Here is a 20266-nt window from a genome sequence, read left to right as displayed (position 1 = left end):
TATAAGGAGTTGGATAGACTGGGACATTTTTCTTTGGAGCGTAGGAGGCTGAGGGGTGATCTTATCGAGGTCTATAAAATAATGAGGGCACAGATCAGCTGGATAGTTCATGTATTTTCCCAAAGGTCGGGGAGTCTGAACCTTAGAGGGCAGAGGTTGAAGGTGAGAGGGGCAATTATTTCACACAGAGGGTGGTGAGTGTCTGGAACGAGCTGCCAGAGGGAGTAGTAGAGGTGGGGACAATTTTGTCTTTTAAAAAGCATTTAGTTAGATGGATATAGAGGGATATGGGCCAAATGTGGGCAATTGGGACGAGTTTCGGGGTTTAAAAACAGGGGCAGCCTGGACAAGTTGGGCTGAAGGGCCTGTTTCCATGCTGTATGTAAATCTGAATGATGACGCAATGAGGTGCCGCCCACTCAGTGACGTGGCTGGAAGCGGCCGTTAAACGGTTTCAGCGCGCGGCTGGAGGGGGCGTTCTGACGCCACTGCCGACGCACAGCACGTGATCTGGATCTGGCCAATCGGCGAGCGGACAAACAGCCGCCGCCGTCTCGAGTGCGGAGTTCAGGCGCCGCGCCGTTTCTCACTGCGTGTGCGGGGCTTTCCCAGCGGCGTTTCTCACTGCGTGTGCGGGGCTTTCCCAGCGGCGTTTCTCACTGCGTGTGCGGGGCTTTCCCAGCGGCGTTCACACCGAATTTTTGAATAACGGTAAGGAATTAAATAAGAGAAAAAGTCTCCATTTCAGCGGCGCCGACTCTCGCTGACTGGGATTGTCCCCAGTGGCAGCGAGTCGCTGCTTCATCACAAGCTGCCCGAGTGCGCCCGCACTGGCTGCCAATCATTCTGCTGGAGCGGGTTCCTATTGGCTGTGTTTATTTGAAGGACAGCAGAATGCACCAATGGGGAATGAGGGTGCAGAGGTCCCGCCCACTCTGAGAGCGGCTCGCGGTCACGTGGCGCGGCCGTGAACGGTTTCTGCGCGAGGTTGGAGGGGGGCGGTCTGAAGTCACTGCCTGCTCACAGCACGTGACAGGAGCTGACCAATCCGCGAGCCGGAAACCAGCCGCCGCCGCCCCGAGTGCGCCTGCGCGAACTTCACTCCGGGCGGGTGCGGCCCGCTTCTTACTGCGCGCAGGCGCACTGCCGTTTGTTGCTGCGTATCCGGGTATTTCCGGGTTTGTGAATCACGGGGAGGAATTAACGGCCCAGAAAAAGCTTCAACTTCAACAACATTCAGCTTGAGGATTAAAATGTCGGTTTCCTGTGTAAATACAGCCTGTCTTTGTATCATATTAACAGAGCGGGGACGGTCAGTTACATTGTGGGCGGCGCGGTGGCTCAGTGGTTGGTGCTGCGGTCTCACAGCGCCAGGGAGCCGGCTTCAATTCCCGGCCTTGGCTCACTGTCTGTGTGGAGTCTGCACATTCTCCCCGTGTCTGCGGCCCTTTCCTCACACTCTTCGCCGGGTTAGGGATAGTGAGGAGGTCATTGACAGGAGCTATCGGCAGGTGGTCACACCGGGACCACGGGAGGAGGGTAACTGGGTAACAGTGAGGAAGGAGAAAACTCAGTTGATGGTGAGCACCCCGGTGGATGTGCCCCTTAATAATAAGTACTCCTGTCTGAGTACTACTGGGGTGGACAGCCCACCTGGGGGAAGCAGCGGTGGCAGTGTCTCTGGAGCTGAGCCTGGCCCAGTTGTGCAAAAGGGTAAGGAAAGGAGGGTAGTGCTAATTGGGGACTCTACGGTGAGGGGGTCAGATAGGCGTTTTTGCGGACAAAGACGGGACTCTCGGATGGTGGTTTGCCTCCCTGGTGCAGGGGTCCGGGATGTCTCTGGTCGAGTCCCAGAAATCCTGAAGGGGGAGGGAGAGGAGCCGAAGGTCGTGATGCATATAGGTACTGCTGACATAGGTAGGAAGAGGGAAGGGGTCATGAAAAGAGAATATAGGGAGTTAGGTAGACAGCTGAGAAAGAGGAATGCAAAGGTAGTAATCTCGGGATTGCTGCCTGTGCCGCGGGAGAGTGAGAACAGGAATTGGTGGAGAATGAATGCGTGGCTGAGGGACTGGAGCAAGGGACAAGGATTTGGGTACTTGGATCATTGGGACCTCTTTTGGGGCAGGTGTGACCTGTTTAAAAAAGACGGGTGGCACTTGAATCCCAGGGGGACCAATATCCTGGCGAGAAGGTTGGCTAAGGCTACTGGAGAGACTTTAAACTAGAAAGGTTGGGGGGAGGGAATCGAAATGAGGGGACTGAGAGCGAGGAGGTTAGCTCGCAAATAGATAAGGAATGTAAACAGGGTAAGAGGGAGGTTAGACGAGTGATGGAGAAGGGAAGTGCTCAGGCTGAAGGTCTGAGATGTGTCTATTTTAATGCCAGGAGTGTAGTGAATAAAGTGGATGAGCTTAGAGCGTGGATTGCTGCTTCGAATTGTGATGTGGTGGCCATTACGGAGACTTGGATGTCTCAGGGACAGGACTGGGTGCTTCAGGTGCCGGGTTTTAGATGTTTCAGGAAGGACAGGGAGGGAGGCAAGAGAGGGGGGGGAGTGGCACTGTTGATCAGGGATAGTGTCACGGCTGTAGAGAAGGTGGACGCCGTGGAGGGATTGACAACGGAGTCTCTGTGGGTGGAGGTTAGGAACAGGAAGGGGTCGGTAACGTTGCTGGGTGTTTTCTCTAGGCCGCCCAGTAGTAACAGAGATGTTGAGGAGCAGATGGGGAAACAGATCCTGGAGAGATGTAGGAATAACAGAGTTGTCGTGATGGGAGATTTTAATTTCCCAAACATAGTTTGGAATATCCCTAGGGCTAGGGGTTTGGATGGAGAGGAGTTTGTTAGGTGTGTCCAGGAGAGTTTCCTGACACAGTATGTGGATAAGCCTACTAGAGGAGAGGCTGTACTTGATCTGGTGCTGGCTAATGAACCTGGACAGGTGGAGGATCTCTCGAAGGGTGAGCATCTTGGGGATAGCGATCATAATTCTATCTCCTTCACGATAGCATTGGAAAGAGATAGGATCAGGCAGGCTAGGAAAGTGTTTCTCTGGAGTAAAGGGAAATACAGTGTCATCAGGGAGGAAATTAGACGGGTAAATTGGAAGGAGGCATTCTTGGGGAAAAGTACCGAAGGAAAGTGGAGGATTTTCAAGGAATGTTTGTCTGGAGCTCTGCATGACAACGTTCCGATGAGACAGGGGGGTGTTGGTAGGGTACGGGAACCGTGGTGCACGAAGGTTGTGATGAACCTGGTGAATAAGAAAAGAGAGGCGTACAGAAGGTTCAGAGAGCTAGGAGGTGTTAAGGATTTAGAGGAGTATACGGGATGTAGGAAGGAGCTTAAGAAGGAAATTAGGAGAGCGAGAAGGGGTCATGAGAAGGCCTTGGCGGGTAAGATTAAGGAGAACCCCAAGGCTTTCTACAAATATGTCAAGAGTAAAAGGATGAGATGTGAAGGCATAGGACCCTTAAAAGGTGAAGGGGGAAAAGTTTGTGCGGAACCGTTAGAAATGGCGGAGCTGCTTAATGAATACTTTACCTCGGTATTCACGGTGGAAAGGGATCTGGGTGGTTGTACTGCTGGTTTGCGGTGGACAGAAAGGATCGAGCATGTGGACATAAAGAAAGAGGATGTGTTGGAACTATTGAATGGCATCAAGGTTGGTAAGTCGCCGGGACCGGATGGGATGTACCCCAGGTTACTGTGGGAGGCGAGGGAGCAGATTGCGGAGCCTTTGGCGATGATCTTTGCATCGTCGATGGAGACGGGAGAGGTTCCGGAGGATTGGAGGATTGCAGATGTGGTCCCTATATTCAAGAAAGGGAACAGGGACAGCCCGGGAAATTACCGACCGGTGAGTCTAACCTCAGTGGTTGGTAAGTTGATGGAGAGGATCCTGAGAGACAGGATTTATGATCATCTAGAGAAGTTTAGTATGATCAAAAGTAGTCAGCACGGCTTTGTCAAGGGCAGGTCGTGCCTTACGAGCCTGGTTGTGTTCTTTGAAAATGTGACCAAACACATTGACGAAGGAAGAGCGGTGGATGTGGTCTATATGGACTTCAGCAAGGCGTTCGATAAGGTCCCCCATGCAAGACTTCTTGAGAAAGTGAGAGGGCATGGGATCCAAGGGGCTGTTGCCTTGTGGATCCAGAACTGGCTTGCCTGCAGAAGGCAGAGAGTGGCTGTGGAGGGGTCTTTCTCTGCATGGCGGTCAGTGACCAGTGGAGTGTCCCAGGGATCTGTTCTGGGACCCTTGCTGTTTGTCATTTTCATAAATGACCTGGATGAGGAAGTGGAGGGATGGGTTGGTAAGTTTGCTGACGACACCAAGGTAGGTGGTGTTGTGGATAGTTTGGAGGGATGTCAGAAGTTGCAGCGAGACATAGATAGAATGCAAGACTGGGCGGAGAAGTGGCAGATGGACTTCAACCCGGATAAGTGTGTGGTGATCCATTTTGGCAGATCCAATGGGATGAAGCAGCAATATAATATGAAGGGTACCATTCTTAGCAGTGTAGAGGATCAGAAGGACCTTGGGGTCCGGGTCCATAGGACTCTTAAATCGGCCTCGCAGGTGGAGGATGCGGTCAAGAAGGCGTACGGCGTACTGGCCTTCATTAATCGAGGGATTGAGTTTAGGAGTCGGGAGATAATGCTGCAGCTTTATAGGACCCTGGTTAGACCCCACTTGGAGTACTGCGCGCAGTTCTGGTCACCTCATTACAGGAAAGATGTTGAAGCCATTGAAAGGGTGCAGAGGAGATTTACAAGGATGTTGCCTGGATTGGGGGGCATGCCTTATGAGGATAGGTTGAGGGAGCTTGGTCTCTTCTCCCTGGAGAGACGAAGGATGAGAGGTGACCTGATAGAGGTTTACAAGATGTTGAGAGGTCTGGATAGGGTAGACTCTCAGAGGCTATTTCCAAGGGCTGAAATGGTTGCTACGAGAGGACACAGGTTTAAGGTGCTGGGGGGTAGGTACAGAGGAGATGTCAGGGGTAAGTTTTTCACTCAGAGGGTGGTGGGTGAGTGGAATCGGCTGACGTCGGTGGTGGTGGAGGCAAACTCGTTGGGGTCTTTTAAGAGACTTCTGGATGAGTACATGGGATTTAATGGGATTGAGGGCTATAGATAGGCCTAGAGGTGGGGATGTGATCGGCGCAACCTGTGGGCCGAAGAGCCTGTTTGTGCTGTGGCTTTCTATGTTCTATGTTCTATGTTCTCTCCAAACATCAGGGGCACTGGCCAGGCTGAGTTGCTGCTCAGTGTCAGGGGGATTAGCAGGGTAAACACGGGGATAGGGTCTGGGGGGGATTGTGGGCGGTACAGACTGGATGGACCAAATGGCCTCCTCCTGCACTGCAGCAATTGGATGATTCAATGTTTCACAGAAAGATCAGTTATTTCAATCTAGGCCGTGTCTGTGTAAACACTGCTGCACCATCTAAATTACTGCAATCAAGCGCTTGTCTGAGTAAACACAGCAACGGATCTCTTATTTCAGTCTGGGCCCTGTATGAGCATTTGCAGCACATGAAACTAAATTGTTTTGTGCGGCTGTAAATCAACAAATGCAAGGAAACTGAGAGCTTGATTGAATACGAGGATATGTGCACATTCACAGTGCAACACGTGTATTGCCACAGCAGCCCCAAATCCCAAACTCTATAGAGAGAGAGAGAAGAACTGGAACCCACAATGTTTGTGTCTCATGGAAATCCCCTCCCCACCTCTTTGCCCTGTCTGGGCTTCTACTGCACAACTTTCACCTCGCTGACTTTGCCGGCCTTGGTTCACTGTCTGTGTGGAGTCTGCACATTCTCCCCGTGTCTGCGGGGATTTCCTCCGACTCTCCAGAGATGAGCAGGATAGGTGCATTGGCCATGCTAAGTTGCTCCTCGGTGTCAGGGGGATTAGCAGGGTAAACACGGGGATAGGGTCTGGGTGGGATTGTGGTCGGTGCAGACTGGATGGACCAAATGGCCTCCAAATTTATCTATCCTTGCCTTAAAAACATTCAATAAGGCAGCCTCAACTGCTTCACCGGGCAGGGAATTCCACAGATTCACAACGCTTTGTGTGAAGAAGTTCCTCCTCAACTCAGTCCTAAATCTGCACCCCTTATTTTCAGGCCATGCCACCCCGTTCTAGTTTCACCTACCGGTGGAACCAACTTCCCTGCTTCTATGTTATCTATTCCCATAGTCATAGAGGTTTACAGCGTGGAAACAGGCCCTTCGGCCCAACTTGTCCATGCCGCACTTTTTGTTTTAAACTCCTAAGCTAATCCCAATTGCCCGCATTTGGCCCATATCCCTCTACACCCATTGTTCCCATGTAACTATCTAAATGCTTTTTAAAAGATAAAATTGTACCCGCTTCCACCACTACCTCTGGCAGCTTGTTCCAGACACTCTCCACCCTCTGAAAAAATTGCCCCTCTGGACACTTTTGTATCTCTCACCTTAAACTTATGCCCTCTAATTTTATACTCCCCTACCCTTGGGGAAAGATATTGACTATCTACCTTGTCTATTCCCCTCATTATTTTATAGACCTCTATAAGGTCACCCCTCAGCCTCCAGAGAAAAAAGTCCCAGTCTATTCAGCCTCTCCTTATAACTTTTATCTGATCTCACTGACTCCATCCTCCCTGGGTTACACACTGCCTGATCTCACTGACTCCATCCTCCCCGGGTTACACACTGCCTGATCTCACTGACTCCATCCTCCCCGGGTTACACACTGTCTGATCTCACTGACTCCATCCTCCCCGGGTTACACACTGCCTGATCTCACTGACTCCATCCTCCCCGGGTTACACATTGCCTGATCTCACTGACTCCATCCTCCCCGGGTTACACACTGTCTGATCTCACTGACTCCATCCTCCCCGGATTGCACACTGTCTGATCTCACTGACTCCATCCTCCCCGGGTGACACACTGCCTGACCTCACTGACTCCATCCTCCCCGGGTTACACACTGCCTGACCTCACTGACTCCATCCTCCCCGAGTTACACACTGCCTGACCTCACTGACTCCATCCTCCCCGGGTTACACACTGTCTGATCTCACTGACTCCATTCTCCCCGGATTACACACTGTCTGATCTCACTGACTCCATCCTCCCCGGGTTACACATTGCCTGATCTCACTGACTCCATCCTCCCCGGGTTACACACTGTCTGATCTCACTGACTCCATCCTCCCCGGATTGCACACTGTCTGATCTCACTGACTCCATCCTCCCCGGGTTACACACTGCCTGACCTCACTGACTCCATCCTCCCCGGGTTACACACTGCCTGACCTCACTGACTCCATCCTCCCCGGGTTACACACTGCCTGACCTCACTGACTCCATCCTCCCCGGGTTACACACTGCCTGACCTCACTGACTCCATCCTCCCCGGGTTACACACTGCCTGACCTCACTGACTCCATCCTCCCCGGGTTACACACTGCCTGACCTCACTGACTCCATCCTCCCCGGGTTACACACTGTCTGATCTCACTGACTCCATCCTCCCCGGGTTACACACTGTCTGATCTCACTGACTCCATCCTCCTGTAGCTTTATACCCTCAAACCCAAATTTTCCATTCACTTTCACCTTGAAGTAAATCACAGTCGGACTTTGCACAATCGTACCCATAGCAAAGCGGACACATTCTTTCAATGATCTTAATGATCCTTTGACAGGGTCCCTCATGGCAGACTGGTGCAGGTGTCAGATAGACACCGATCTTTGCACCTGGAAGCGTGCAGTGTCAGTTATAATCAATGAGCTCTTCTCCAGATGACACAATGGATAGATTTGATAGAGAGGGAATTGCACCCGCACTGTGAGTTTACCAAACAGAGGTCCTTTGGAAACTGAGACCGGTTATTAATTGCGCAACAGATACTTTGCTAATCTGATAATTAGAATCTATCCGACGCACAGAGGTCTTTGCACGTGCGAGTGTCTGAATGAAGCAAAAAGCTCTTCTCCAGATGACACAATGGATAGATTTGATAGGGAATTGAGCCTGGACTGTTAGTTTACCAGACAAAGAAGTCCTGAGGAAACTGAAACTACTTATTAATAATTGGAAGTAAAACTATGTTTGGTTCCAGGAGAGATGCTGCATTTTGTGAGGTAAATATTTCTAGTGGCTTGGTAGAAAGAGGGAAGTGAGTGACCATCTGGAGAGACATCAGCGTCACAGGTGAGGGAGTTCCTGAGTACTGGAATTGCCCTATAGATAGCTGGTATTGGGAACTGCCTATATTGAGCTCAAACAACTCAGCATCTTGTCTGGAACTGAGCATAATTTAAACTATAATTATTAATAACAGGTTATTGAGGACTGACAGGGAATGTCAGCGGTCTCTACCTGTGATGCTGCTGAAAGAAAGCCAAGCCCAAAGGAGAAAGAACATTTGCAGATTGCCTGGGCTTGCCTGGACGCGTTTCAAATCAGAATACACAGGTCGAGTAAAAATGAACTACTGGAGATCTGGAACAAAAACAGAAAATGCTGGAAAAACTCAGTCGCTGTGGCAGCATCGTGGAGAGAGAAACAGAGATAACATTGGGGTTCGAACCAAGAGCCATCGTGGACTCAACATGTTTACTCTGTTTTCTTTCATTCAGATGCTGCCAGACCTGCTGGGATTTTCCAGCACCTTCTCTTTATATTTCAAGAATTGAACAGAATTAGCAGTGACTCCACGTCACAAATAAATTTCCTGAAATATTACATGTAAAATGTATGGCTGTTATGAGGTGTTTCTCGGTGGAATTTTACATGGAAAATTGTATTTGTTGCAGGGTGTCAGAATACGGGATCGTCTAACACCACCATGGCTGAAGGATCAGATCCAACATCTTCAACAAGAGTGAAAATGGATGCGGGTAGGTTCAGAAAATAATTAAAATCGTAATTTCTTACAGGACAAAGTTCCAGATTTTGAGCAAGAATCAATGGTTCAAATACAAAGTTAAAAGAGAACAGGGTCTGAGCAGGAAGAGGAATTGAGTGACCATCTAGAGGTTCATCCCAGTCACAGATGTAGGGAGCTCATGAGCTCTGGTACTGTCCAATAGATAGCTGGGGGCTATAAGGTGAATCTAGACAGGGACGAAACCGGAAAATCCCACTCGAGATCAACGGACCTTTCCATGATCTGCCCCTCCCCCGCTCTGATTCTCCTGCCATGTGTGACGGTAAAATACACCCCAACAAACTGCAGCATGGTTTAAACAGTGAGTTAAGATTCCAGCTGATACCACTGGACAAGTCAAATCTCAGGATCGAACCTGGCTTAATTGATCCTAACTTTTATTATTTATGTAGTGTTTGGATGTTTACTTTGGATGGCAACTACTGAACTGAGCCACTGACTCCATCCTCCCCGGGTTACACACTGTCTGATCTCACTGACTCCATCCTCCCGGGTTACACACTGTCTGATCTCACTGATGAAGTTTCAACAAAATAATAAAATATTTATTAAACAAGGAAAGAGAAACTGTAATAAACTGCTTTCTAGGTATATAAAAATTTACAAGGTAACATGTTCTGAAATCTATTTAACGCTTTGATGTTCTCGATGAGTAAACAGTACATGTAAATCAGTAGGCAAACTGTGGGCAGATACACTACTCTCTGTGGCCATGTGACAGATGTCTCCCAAGCACCCTCTGTGAATTTTCTTTTATCAATCCTTCATTCTCAATGCTGATCTCACTGAGCCAACTTTTTTTTAATCATTCATGAGACTTGGGCGTTGCTGGCTGGCCAGCATTTATTGTTCATTCCTAGTTGCCCTTAGTGAGTTGCTAAGACATTTCAGAGGGCAATTGAGAGTCAACCACAGAGCTGTCGCTCTGGAGTCACATGTAGGCCAGACCATGTAAGGACAGCAGACTTCCTTCCCTAAAGGACATCAGCGAAGCATCAACAATGCTGACCATCAACACTGTTTCCATGGTCATCGGTAGATTCTTAATTCCAGATTTTTTTTAAAATTCAAATTTCGCAAGCTGCCATGGCGGGATTCGAACCCGGTCCCCGAAACATTAGCTGAGTTTCTGGATGAATAGTCTAGCAATAATAAAACTAGGCCATTGCTTCATTTGGACTCTGTTTTCCATATGAGTGATGCAATCTTTGCTGTTGAAGTGCACGCTTTGGAATCTTCTCCAATTGATGATTCTATTGAATGTCTTCATCAAGAATACACTGCCAGGATTTCAGCCTCTCTTTATTGCATCCATCTGCCCTGGATCACCACATAGATTCAAGCTTCACTTGCCACAAACTCGCTATGGCACGTAGCCATGTCAACAGAACACAATGTAATCAGAAGTTGGTGATAGCTTATTGAATCCTATCGGCCTCAATAAGTTGTCACCAACTTCTGATTATATCCGAGGTCTGGCTTCCTGTAAAATGAATTTAAAATCGGCTTCTTGCAGTTGTCTGTACCTCTTGGGACTTTCACTGCTCCTTTCTTTAACAACACTGAACATGACCTTGTTCAGATTCCCACTGTTCGGTGGCACAGTAGTTGGCACTGCTGCATCACAGTGTCAGGGACCCAGGAATCGATTCCAGCCTTGGGTGTCTGTGTGGAGTCTGCACAATCTCCCCAGTCTGCATGGGTTTCCTCCGGATACTCCGGTTCCTCTCTCACTCCAAAGATGTGCATGTTAGGTGCACTGGCCATGCTAAATTTTCCCCGAAGGATATGCAGGGGTGAATGACCTCCTACACTGTAGGAATTCTATGATTCTTTCTTTCTTTTGAGACTACAATCTTCCTGGAACTTTCCTTTGTTCTATTCCCTGGTTTCCAAAGAACATTTTTTCTTCTTCTTGGGACCAGCCACCCTGCAATCCCTATTCATGTTTCCCTGTCCTAGCAGTTTACTTGAAAGCTGCTGACCCGTGAAAAATAAATTTTATTGTCAAATCTATGCCCATGAGTAGGCAGCACAATCAAACTCAGACCTCTCTCTATCCCCAGCCACGTTTTGTTCAAAGAACAAACAAAGAACAATACAGCACAGGAACAGGCCCTTCGGCCCTCCAAGCCCGCGCCGCTCCCCGGTCCAGGATTGAATCCTGAATCCAGGATCCCCGCCCAATTTTCCAGCCTATCTACATACCAATATCCTATCCACCGAGCTGTCCCTCACAGCTACAATGCTTTGTTCATCACAACCTATTAACTCACCCCCACCCCCCCATTCCAGACCATGTGATCTCCAGGGAGAGGCGAAAACCCCAGGGCCAATATGGGAAAAAAAAAATTTGGGAAATTCCTCTCCGACCCCCTGAGGCGATCGAAACGAGTCCAGGAGATCACACTGGCCATGATCAGAAAATACTTCCCAACCCTATTCATTTCCACTTCTGCTTTACGAACACCATCTGAATTCCCTGCCCCCGAGACAGGTTCCCAACTATCCGCAGTCTCGCTCTGTACTGGCACCAGCAAGATGATCATAGAATGAAGCCTTGAAACGAGAAACAAAGAACAATTAGCCCGCGCCGCTCCCTGGTCCAAACTAGACCACTCTTTTGTATCCCTCCATTCCCACTCCGTTCATATAGCTGTCTGGATAAGTCTTAAACGTTCCCAGTGTGTCCGCCTCCACCACCTTGCCTGGCAACACATTCCAGGCCCCCACGACCCTCTGTGTAAAATATGTCCTTCTGATATCTGTGTTAAACCTCCCCCCCTTCACCTTGAACCTATGACCCCTCGTGAACGTCACCACCGACCCGGGGAAAAGCTTCCCACCGTTCACCCTATCTATGCCTTTCATAATTTTATACACCTCTATTAAGTCTCCCCTCATCCTCCGTCTTTCCAACGAGAACAACCCCAGTTTCCCCAATCTCTTCTCATAACCAAGCCCCTCCATACCAGGCAACATCCTGGTAAACCTCCTCTGTACTCTCTCCAAAGCCTCCACGTCCTTCTGGTAGTGTGGCGACCAGAACTGGACGCAGTATTCCAAATGCGGCCGAACCAACGTTCTATACATCTGCAACATCAGACCCCAACTTTTATACTCTATGCCCCGTCCTATAAAGGCAAGCATGCCATATGCCTTCTTCACCACCTTCTCCACCTGTGACGTCACCTTCAAAGATCTGTGGACTTGCACACCCAGGTCCCTATGCGTCTCTACACCCTTTATGGTTCTTCCATTTATCGTGTAGCTCCTCCCTACATTATTCCCACCAAAATGCATCGCTTCGCATTTATCAGGATTGAACTCCATCTGCCATTTCTTTGCCCAAATTTCCAGCCTATCTATATCCTTCTGTAGCCTGTGACAATGTTCCTCACTATCTGCAAGTCCTGCCAGTTTTGTGTCGTCCGCAAACTTACTGATCACCCCAGTTACTCCTTCCAGATCATTTATATAAATCACAAACAGCAGAGGTCCCAATACAGAGCCCTGCGGAACACCACTAGTCACAGGCCTCCAGCCGGAAAAAGACCCTTCCACTACCACCCTCTGTCTTCTATGACCAAGCCAGTTCTCCACCCATCTAGCCACCTCCCCCTTTATCCCATGAGATCCAACCTTTTTCACTAGCCTACCATGAGGGACTTTGTCAAACGCTTTACTAAAGTCCATATAGACAACATCCACGGCCCTTCCTTCGTCAACCATTCTGGTCACTTCTACAAAAAACACCACCAAGTTAGTGAGGCATGACCTCCCTCTCACAAAACCATGCTGACTATCGTTAATGAGTTTATTCCTTTCTAAATGCGCATACATCCTATCTCTAAGAATCTTCTCCAACAACTTCCCCACCACGGACGTCAAGCTCACCGGCCTATAATTACCCGGGTTATCCTTCCTACCCTTCTTAAATAACGGGACCACATTAGCTATCCTCCAATCCTCTGGCACCTCACCTGTGTCCAGTGACGAGACAAAGATTTGCGTCAGAGGCCCAACGATTTCACCTCTCGTCTCCCTGAGCAGCCTTGGATAGATTCCATCAGGCCCTGGGGATTTGTCAGTCTTTATATTCTCTAACAAACCTAACACTTCCTCCTTTTGTAATGGAGATTTTCTCCAACGGTTCAACACTCCCCTCCGAGACACTCCCAGTCAACACATCCCTCTCCTTTGTGAATACCGATGCAAAGTATTCATTTAGGATCTCCCCTACTTCTTTGGGCTCCAAGCATAAGTCCCCACTTTTGTCCCTGAGAGGACCGATTTTTTCCCTAACAACCCTTTTGTTCCTAACGTATGAATAAAATGCCTTGGGATTCTCCTTAATCCTGTCTGCCAAGAACATTTCGTGACCCCTTTTTGCTCTTCTAATTCCCCGTTTGAGTACTTTCCTACTTTCTTTGTACTCCTCCAGAGCTCCCTCCGTTTTTAGCTGCTTGGACCTCACATACGCCTCTCTTTTCTTTTTGACCAGTCCCTCAATTTCCCTGGTTATCCACGGTTCTCTAATCCTACCCTTCCTATCCTTCTTTTTTACAGGCACATGCTTGTCCTGTAGCCCTAACAACTGTTCCTTAAAAGACTGCCACATACATTACAGAAACGTGGCTGAAAGGTGACCAGGACTGGGAGATGAATATCCAGGGGTATCAGGCGTTTAGGAAGAATAGACAGGAAGGAAAAGGTGGTGGGGTCGCGCTATTAATAAGAGATAATATCAGGGTAGTACTGAGGGATGACAGGCTCTGAGGAACAAAACGTGGAATCATTATGGGTAGAGATGAGGAATAGTAGAGGGAGAAAGACACTAGTAGGTGTGGTATATAGGCCCCCAAATAATAATGTTGAGGTAGGGAGGCCTATAAACAAGCAGATAAGGGATGCGTGTAAAAACGGAACGGCAATTATCATGGGGGACTTCAACATGCACATTGACTGGCAGACTCAAGTCGGTAAGGGTGGAATGGAGGAAGAGTTCTTAGAATGCTGTCGGGATAGTTTCCTTGAACAGCATGTTACGGAACCGACGAGGGAACGAGCTATTTTGGATCTGGTATTGTGTAACGAGGTAGGTAGAATTAAGGATCTTATTGTGAAGGACCCTCTTGGGTCTAGTGACCACAATATGGTCGAATTTCTGATTCAGATGGAAGAGGAGAAAGTTTGGTCCCAAACCAGTGTCCTCTGTTTGAACAGAGGGAAATATGATAGGATGAGGGATGAATTGGCTCAGGTAGACTGGGAGAGCAGGCTGGCAGGTAGGATAGCTGAGGAACAGTGGAGGATTTTTAAGGAGATCCTTTTCAGTTCTCAGCAAAAATATATTCCAGCAAAAAACAAGGATTGTAAGAAAAGGGAGAACCAGCCGTGGATAACGAAGGAAATAAAGGAGAGTATTAAAATAAAAACAGCTGCGTCCAGAGTGGCCAAAAATAGTGGAGAAACAAGTGATTGGGAAAAATTTAAGAAACAACAAAGAGAGACTAAGAAAGCGATAAAGAAAGGAAGGATAGACTATGAAGCTAGGCTAGCAATTAATATAAAAAATGATAGTAAAAGTTTTTATAAATATATAAAAAGGAATAGAGTGGCTAGAGTGAATGTTGGACCCTTGGAGGACGAGAGGGGGGAGTTAATAGTGGGAAATGAGGATATGGCTGAGTCTTTAAATAAGTTTTTTGTGTCGGTCTTCACGGTGGAGGACACAAATAGTTTGCCAAATATTAACGATAGAGGGTTGGCAGCAGGAGAAATACTTAATACAATTAATGTTACCAGAGAGGCAGTGCTGGGTAGACTAATGAGACTGAAGGTGGACAAGTCCCCGGGTCCGGATGGAATGCATCCCAGGGTATTGAAAGAAATGTCAGAGGTAATAGTGGATGCGTTAGTGATTATTTATCAAAACTCGTTGCATTCTGGGGTAGTGCCGTTTGATTGGAAAACGGCTAATGTTACGCCGCTGTTTAAAAAAGGAAGGAGACAAAAGGCGGGTAACTATAGGCCGGTCAGCTTAACGTCTGTAGGAGGGAAAATGCTGGAATCCATTATTAAAGAAGAGATAGCAGGGCATCTGGATAGAAATGGTTCGATCAATCAGACGCAGCATGGATTCATGAGGGGAAAGTCGTGCTTGACGAACATGTTGGATTTTTATGAAGATGTGACTAGGGCGGTTGATGGAGGAGAACCGGTGGATGCGGTGTTTTTGGATTTCCAAAAGGCGTTTGATAAGGTGCCCCATAAAAGACTGCTGAAGAAGATGAGGGCACACGGAGTTGGGGGTAGTGTGTTAAAGTGGATTGGGGACTGGCTATCCGACAGGAAGCAAAGAGTCGGAATAAATGGGTGTTTTTCTGGTTGGAGGAAGGTAACTAGTGGCGTGCCGCAGGGATCGGTACTCGGGCCGCAACTGTTTACCATTTATATAGATGATCTGGAGGAGGGGATGGAGTGAAGGGTAACGAAGTTTGCAGACGACACAAAGATAAGTGGAAAAGTGAATCGTGTGGAGGACGGAGAAGATCTGCAGAGAGATTTGGACAGGCTGAGTGAGTGGGCGAGGATATGGCAAATGGAGTATAACGTTGATAAATGCGAGGTTATACACTTTGGAGGAAATAATAACAAATGGGATTACTATCTCAATGGAAACAAATTAAAACATGCTACCGTGCAAAGGGACCTGGGGGTCCTTGTGCATGAGACGCAAAAGCCCAGTCTGCAGGTACAACAGGTGATCAAGAAGGCAAATGGGATGTTGGCCTATATTGCGAAGGGCAGAGAATACAAAAGCAGGGATGTCTTGATGCACCTGTACAGGGCATTGGTGAGGCCGCAGCTGGAATACTGTGTGCAGTATTGGTCCCCTTATATGAGGAAGGATATATTGGCATTGGAGGGAGTGCAGAGAAGGTTCACCAGGTTGATACCGGAGATGAGGGGTTTGGATTATGAGGAGAGGCTGAGGAGATTGGGTTTGTACTCGTTGGAGTTTAGAAGGATGAGGGGGGATCTTATGGAGACTTATAAGATAATGCGGGGGCTGGATAGGGTGGAGGCGGAGAGATTCTTTCCACTTAGTAAGGAAGTTAAAACTAGAGGACACAGCCTCAAAATAAAGGGGGGTCGGTTTAAGACAGAGTTGAGGAGGAACTTCTTCTCCCAGAGGGTGGTGAATCTCTGGAATTCTCTGCCCACTGAGGTGGTGGAGGCTACCTCGCTGAATATGTTTAAAGCGCGGATGGATGGATTCCTGATCGGTAAGGGAATTAAGGGTTATGGGGATCAGGCGGGTAAGTGGTACTGATCCACGTCAGATCAGCCATGATCTTATTGAATGGCGGGGCAGGCTCGAGGGGCGAGATGGCCTACTCCTGCTCCTATTTCTTATGTTCTTATGTTCTTATACCAGATGTGGATTTACCCTCAAACAGCCTCTCCCAATCAAGAGCTGCCAATTTCTGCCTGATCCCACTAAAGTTAGCCTTCCCCCAATCCAACACCTTACCCTTGGGACACCACTCATCCTTTTCCATCACTATCCTAAAGCTAACAGAATTGTGGTCACTATTTGCCACATGTTCCCCTACCAAAACTTTGAAGACCTGACCGGGCTCATTCCCCAGTACCAGGTCCAGTATAGCCCCCTCTCTAGTCGGGCTGTCCACATATTGTTCCAACGAACCCTCCTGTACACATTTTACAAATTCCTCCCCATCCAGAGTCCCTGCCCTCAGCGATTTCCAGTCTATACCAGGGAAATTGAAGTCTCCCACTCCAACCAACCTATTTTTCCTGCACCTATCCAGTATCTCCTGACATATCCATTCTTCCACTTCCCTTGGGCTGTTGGGGGGCCTGTAGTACACCCCCAACATAGTGACTGCGCCTTTCCTGTTTCTAAGCTCCACCCAGAGTGACTCGTTACACGACCCCTCTGAATTGTCCTCCCTCTGCACCGCTGTAATATGCTCTCCAACTAATACCGCTACTTCCCCCACCTCTTTTGGCCCCTCCTCTGTCTCACCTAAAACACTTGTACCCTGGAATATTCAGCTGCCAGTCCTGTCCCTCTTTCAACCAAGTCTCTGTCACCGCAACCACATCCAAATTCCTCGTGCGCATTAAGGCCCCAAGTTCGTCTGTCTTACCTGCTACGCTCCTTGCATTGAAGTATAAGCACTCCAGACCTCCAGGCCCAGTGAGGTCGTCCTCCCCCAGAGTGCTCTTCTTCTTTGCCAGCCTTGTCCCAGCCCCAAGCTCGTCCCCAGCCTCCACACTTGTAGACCTAATATTTTGATCCCCACCCCCCTGCCATACTAGTTTAAACCCCCCCCCCGAACTGCACTAGCAAAGCTCCCAGCCAGGATATTTGTGCCCTTCCAACTTAGTTGTGACCCCTCCCTCTTGTACAGGTGCCATCCTCTCCTGAAAACTTCCCATTGATCTATGAAAATGAAGCCCTCCCTCCTGGACCAGTCCTTTAGCCAGGCATTCATTTGTACCAACTCCCTATTCTTAGCCTCACTGGCACGAGGCATTGGGAGCAGCCCAGAGATGGCCACCCTAGTGACCCTACTTTTTAACCTATTTCCCAACTCCCTGAATTGCTCTCTTAGGATCCCCCTACTCTTCCTATCTACGTCATTTCCACCAATGTGTATAATGACATCCGTTTCTTTATCTTCCCCTTTTAATATGCCTCCTATCCGCTCGGAGACATCCGTGACCCCAGCACCAGGTAGGCAGACTACCATCCTGGAGTCCCGTTCCCATCCACAGAATCGCCTGTCTGTGCCTCCAACTGATGCATCCCCCACCACTATCGCTCTCCTAACCCCTCTCTTCCCTTTCCGGGCCACAGAGCCTGACTGTGTGCCAGTGACCTGGTCACTGTGTCTTACCACTGGAGAGGCACACTCCTCCACACTATCCAAAACAATATACCTGTTTTGGAGTGGGACAACCACAGGTGACCCCTCTTCTAACTGTTCACTCCCCTCCCCTCTCACACCTGTCACCAAGCCCTTCCTATTTTGAGAGACCGCCACTGGAGTACTCTCTGGTACTTTACCCTTCTGCCCTTTACTCCTCCTAACTGTGACCCACGTGTCTTCCTCCCGATGCCCCGGTGTGGCTAGTTGCCTATAACTCCTGTTCATTTTATTTCAGCTCGAACAGTTCATCCCGCCTGAGACCCAGGTTATAGCCAAAACCTAAAGGCTGCCTGGCCAATCAGCTTGCCCAGTAAATGTAAAGGCAGATGAGCCATGGAAAACTGCATTTAATTGGCCCCTTAATGGGCTAAATTGACAGGTTGATTTGTGGCGAGAGTCAGAGGTGTGTCTGCCACTGGAATATTGCATGAGCAATCATGTTGAAACACGTGCCCAATGTCTTCTCCCATGATTTCACACACGTCTGAGTCAGGCACGTCCCCACCTGCTCAACGTAAAATTCTGGCCAATGTTCATGGGTTATTGAAGTGAGCACAGTGAGAAGTCTCACAACACCAGGTTAAAGTCCAACAGGTTTATTTGGTAGCAAAATCCACCAGCTTTCAGAGCGCTTGCTACTCCTTCGTCAGGTGAGTGGGAGTTCTGATCACAAACAGGGCACAAAGACACAAACTCAATTTACAAAATAATGGTTGGAATGTGAGTCTTTACAGGTAATCAAGTCTCAAACGTACAGACAGTGTGAGTGGAGAGAGCGTTAAGCACAGGTTAAAGAGATGTGTATTATCTCCAGACAGGACAGTTAGTGAGATTTTGCAAGCCCAGGCAAGTCGTGGGGGTTACAGGTAGTGTGACATGAACCCAAGATCCCGGTTGAGGCCGTCCTCGTGTGCGGAACTTGGCTATCAGTCTCTGCTCAGCGACTCTGCGTTGTCGTGAAGGCCGCCTTGGAGAGCGCTTACCCGAAGATCAGAGGCCGAATGCCCGTGACCACTGAAGTGCTCCCCAACAGGAAGAGAACACTCTTGCCTGGTGATTGTCGACCGGTGTTCATTTATCCGCTGTCGTAGCGTCTGCATGGTCTCCCCCATGTGCCATGCCTCGGGACATCCTTTCCTGCAGCACATCAGGTAGACAGCGTTGTCCGAGTTGCAAGAGTATGTACCATGTACCTGGTGGATGGTGTTCTCACGTAGGATGATGGCATCCGTGTCGATGATCCGGCACGTCTTGCAGAGGTTGCTGTGGCAGGGTTGTGTGGTGTTGTCACTGTTCTCCTGAAGGCTGGGTAGTTTGCTGCAGACAATGGTCTGTTTGAGTTTGTGCAGTTGTTTGAAGGCAAGAAGTGGGGGTGTGGGGATGGCCTTGGCGAGATGTTCGTCTTCATCAATGACATGTTGAAGGCTCCGGAGAAGATGTCGTAGCTTTTCCGCTCCAGGGAAGTACTGGACGACGAAGGGTACTCTGTCCACCGTGTCCCGTGTTTGACTTCTGAGGAGGTCGGTGCTGTGGCGCGTCGGAACTGTTGATCGATAAGTCGAGCGCCATATCCTGTTCTTATGAGGGCATATTTCAGCATCTGGAGGCGTCTGTTGCGATCCTCCTCCATCCGAGCAAATCCTGTGTATATGGAGGGCTTGTCCATAGGGGATGGATTCTTTAATGTGTTTACGGTGGAAGCTGGAGAAGTGGAGCATCGTGAGGTTATCCGTGCGCTTGCGGGTACAGTGAAGTGCTGAGGTGACCGTCCTTGATGGAGATGTGTGTGTCCAAGAATGCAACTGATTCCGGAGAGTAGTCCATGGTGAATCTGATGGTGGGATGGAACTTGTTGATGTCGTCATAGAGTTGTTTCAATGATTGTTCACCATGACTCCAAAGGAAGAAAATGTCATCGATATATCTAGTGTATACCATCGGTTGAAGGTCCTGTGTGGTGAAGAAGTCTTGTTCGAACCTGTGCATGAAGATGTTGGCATATTGAGGTGCGAATTTGGTCCCCATGGCTGTTCCGTGTGTCTGGATGAAGAACTGGTTGTTGAAGGTGAAGACATTGTGGTCCAGGAACAAAGAAAAGAAAAACACAGCACAGGAACAGGCCCTTCAGCCCTCCAAGCCCGTGCTGCTCCCTGGTCCAAACTAGACCATTCTTTTGTATCCCTCCATTCCCATTCCGTTCATGTGGCTATCTAGATAAGTCTTAAACGTTCCCAGTGTTTCCGCCTCCACCACCTTGCCCGGCAGCGCATTCCAGGCCCCCACCACCCTCTGTGTAAAATACGTCCTTCTGATATCCGTGTTAAACCTCCGC

The 20266-nt window shown here is 48.7% G+C and overlaps 1 protein-coding gene across 2 annotated transcripts in view; it reads left to right on the top strand.

Moving 5' to 3' along the window:
* Positions 1-558: 558 nt before the first annotated feature.
* Positions 559-20266, top strand: part of LOC144482143 (NACHT, LRR and PYD domains-containing protein 3-like) — a 73453-nt gene continuing 53745 nt past the window's right edge. The window contains exons 1-2 of one of the 2 annotated variants that reach the window (XM_078201365.1): positions 559-711; positions 8832-8915. In XM_078201365.1, the coding sequence (XP_078057491.1) occupies positions 8864-8915 (52 nt within the window). In that variant the 5' untranslated portion in view covers positions 559-711; positions 8832-8863. Of the gene's footprint in view, positions 712-1190; positions 1256-8831; positions 8916-20266 lie in introns of those variants that run through there. The other variant, XM_078201366.1, reaches the window with a different exon arrangement.

Source organism: Mustelus asterias (genome assembly GCF_964213995.1).
Source record: "Mustelus asterias chromosome 26 unlocalized genomic scaffold, sMusAst1.hap1.1 SUPER_26_unloc_35, whole genome shotgun sequence".
Classification (NCBI taxonomy): Eukaryota; Metazoa; Chordata; class Chondrichthyes; order Carcharhiniformes; family Triakidae; genus Mustelus; species Mustelus asterias.
The sequence above is the reverse complement of the archived record's forward strand: the minus strand, read 5'-3'. Positions and strand labels throughout refer to the sequence as shown.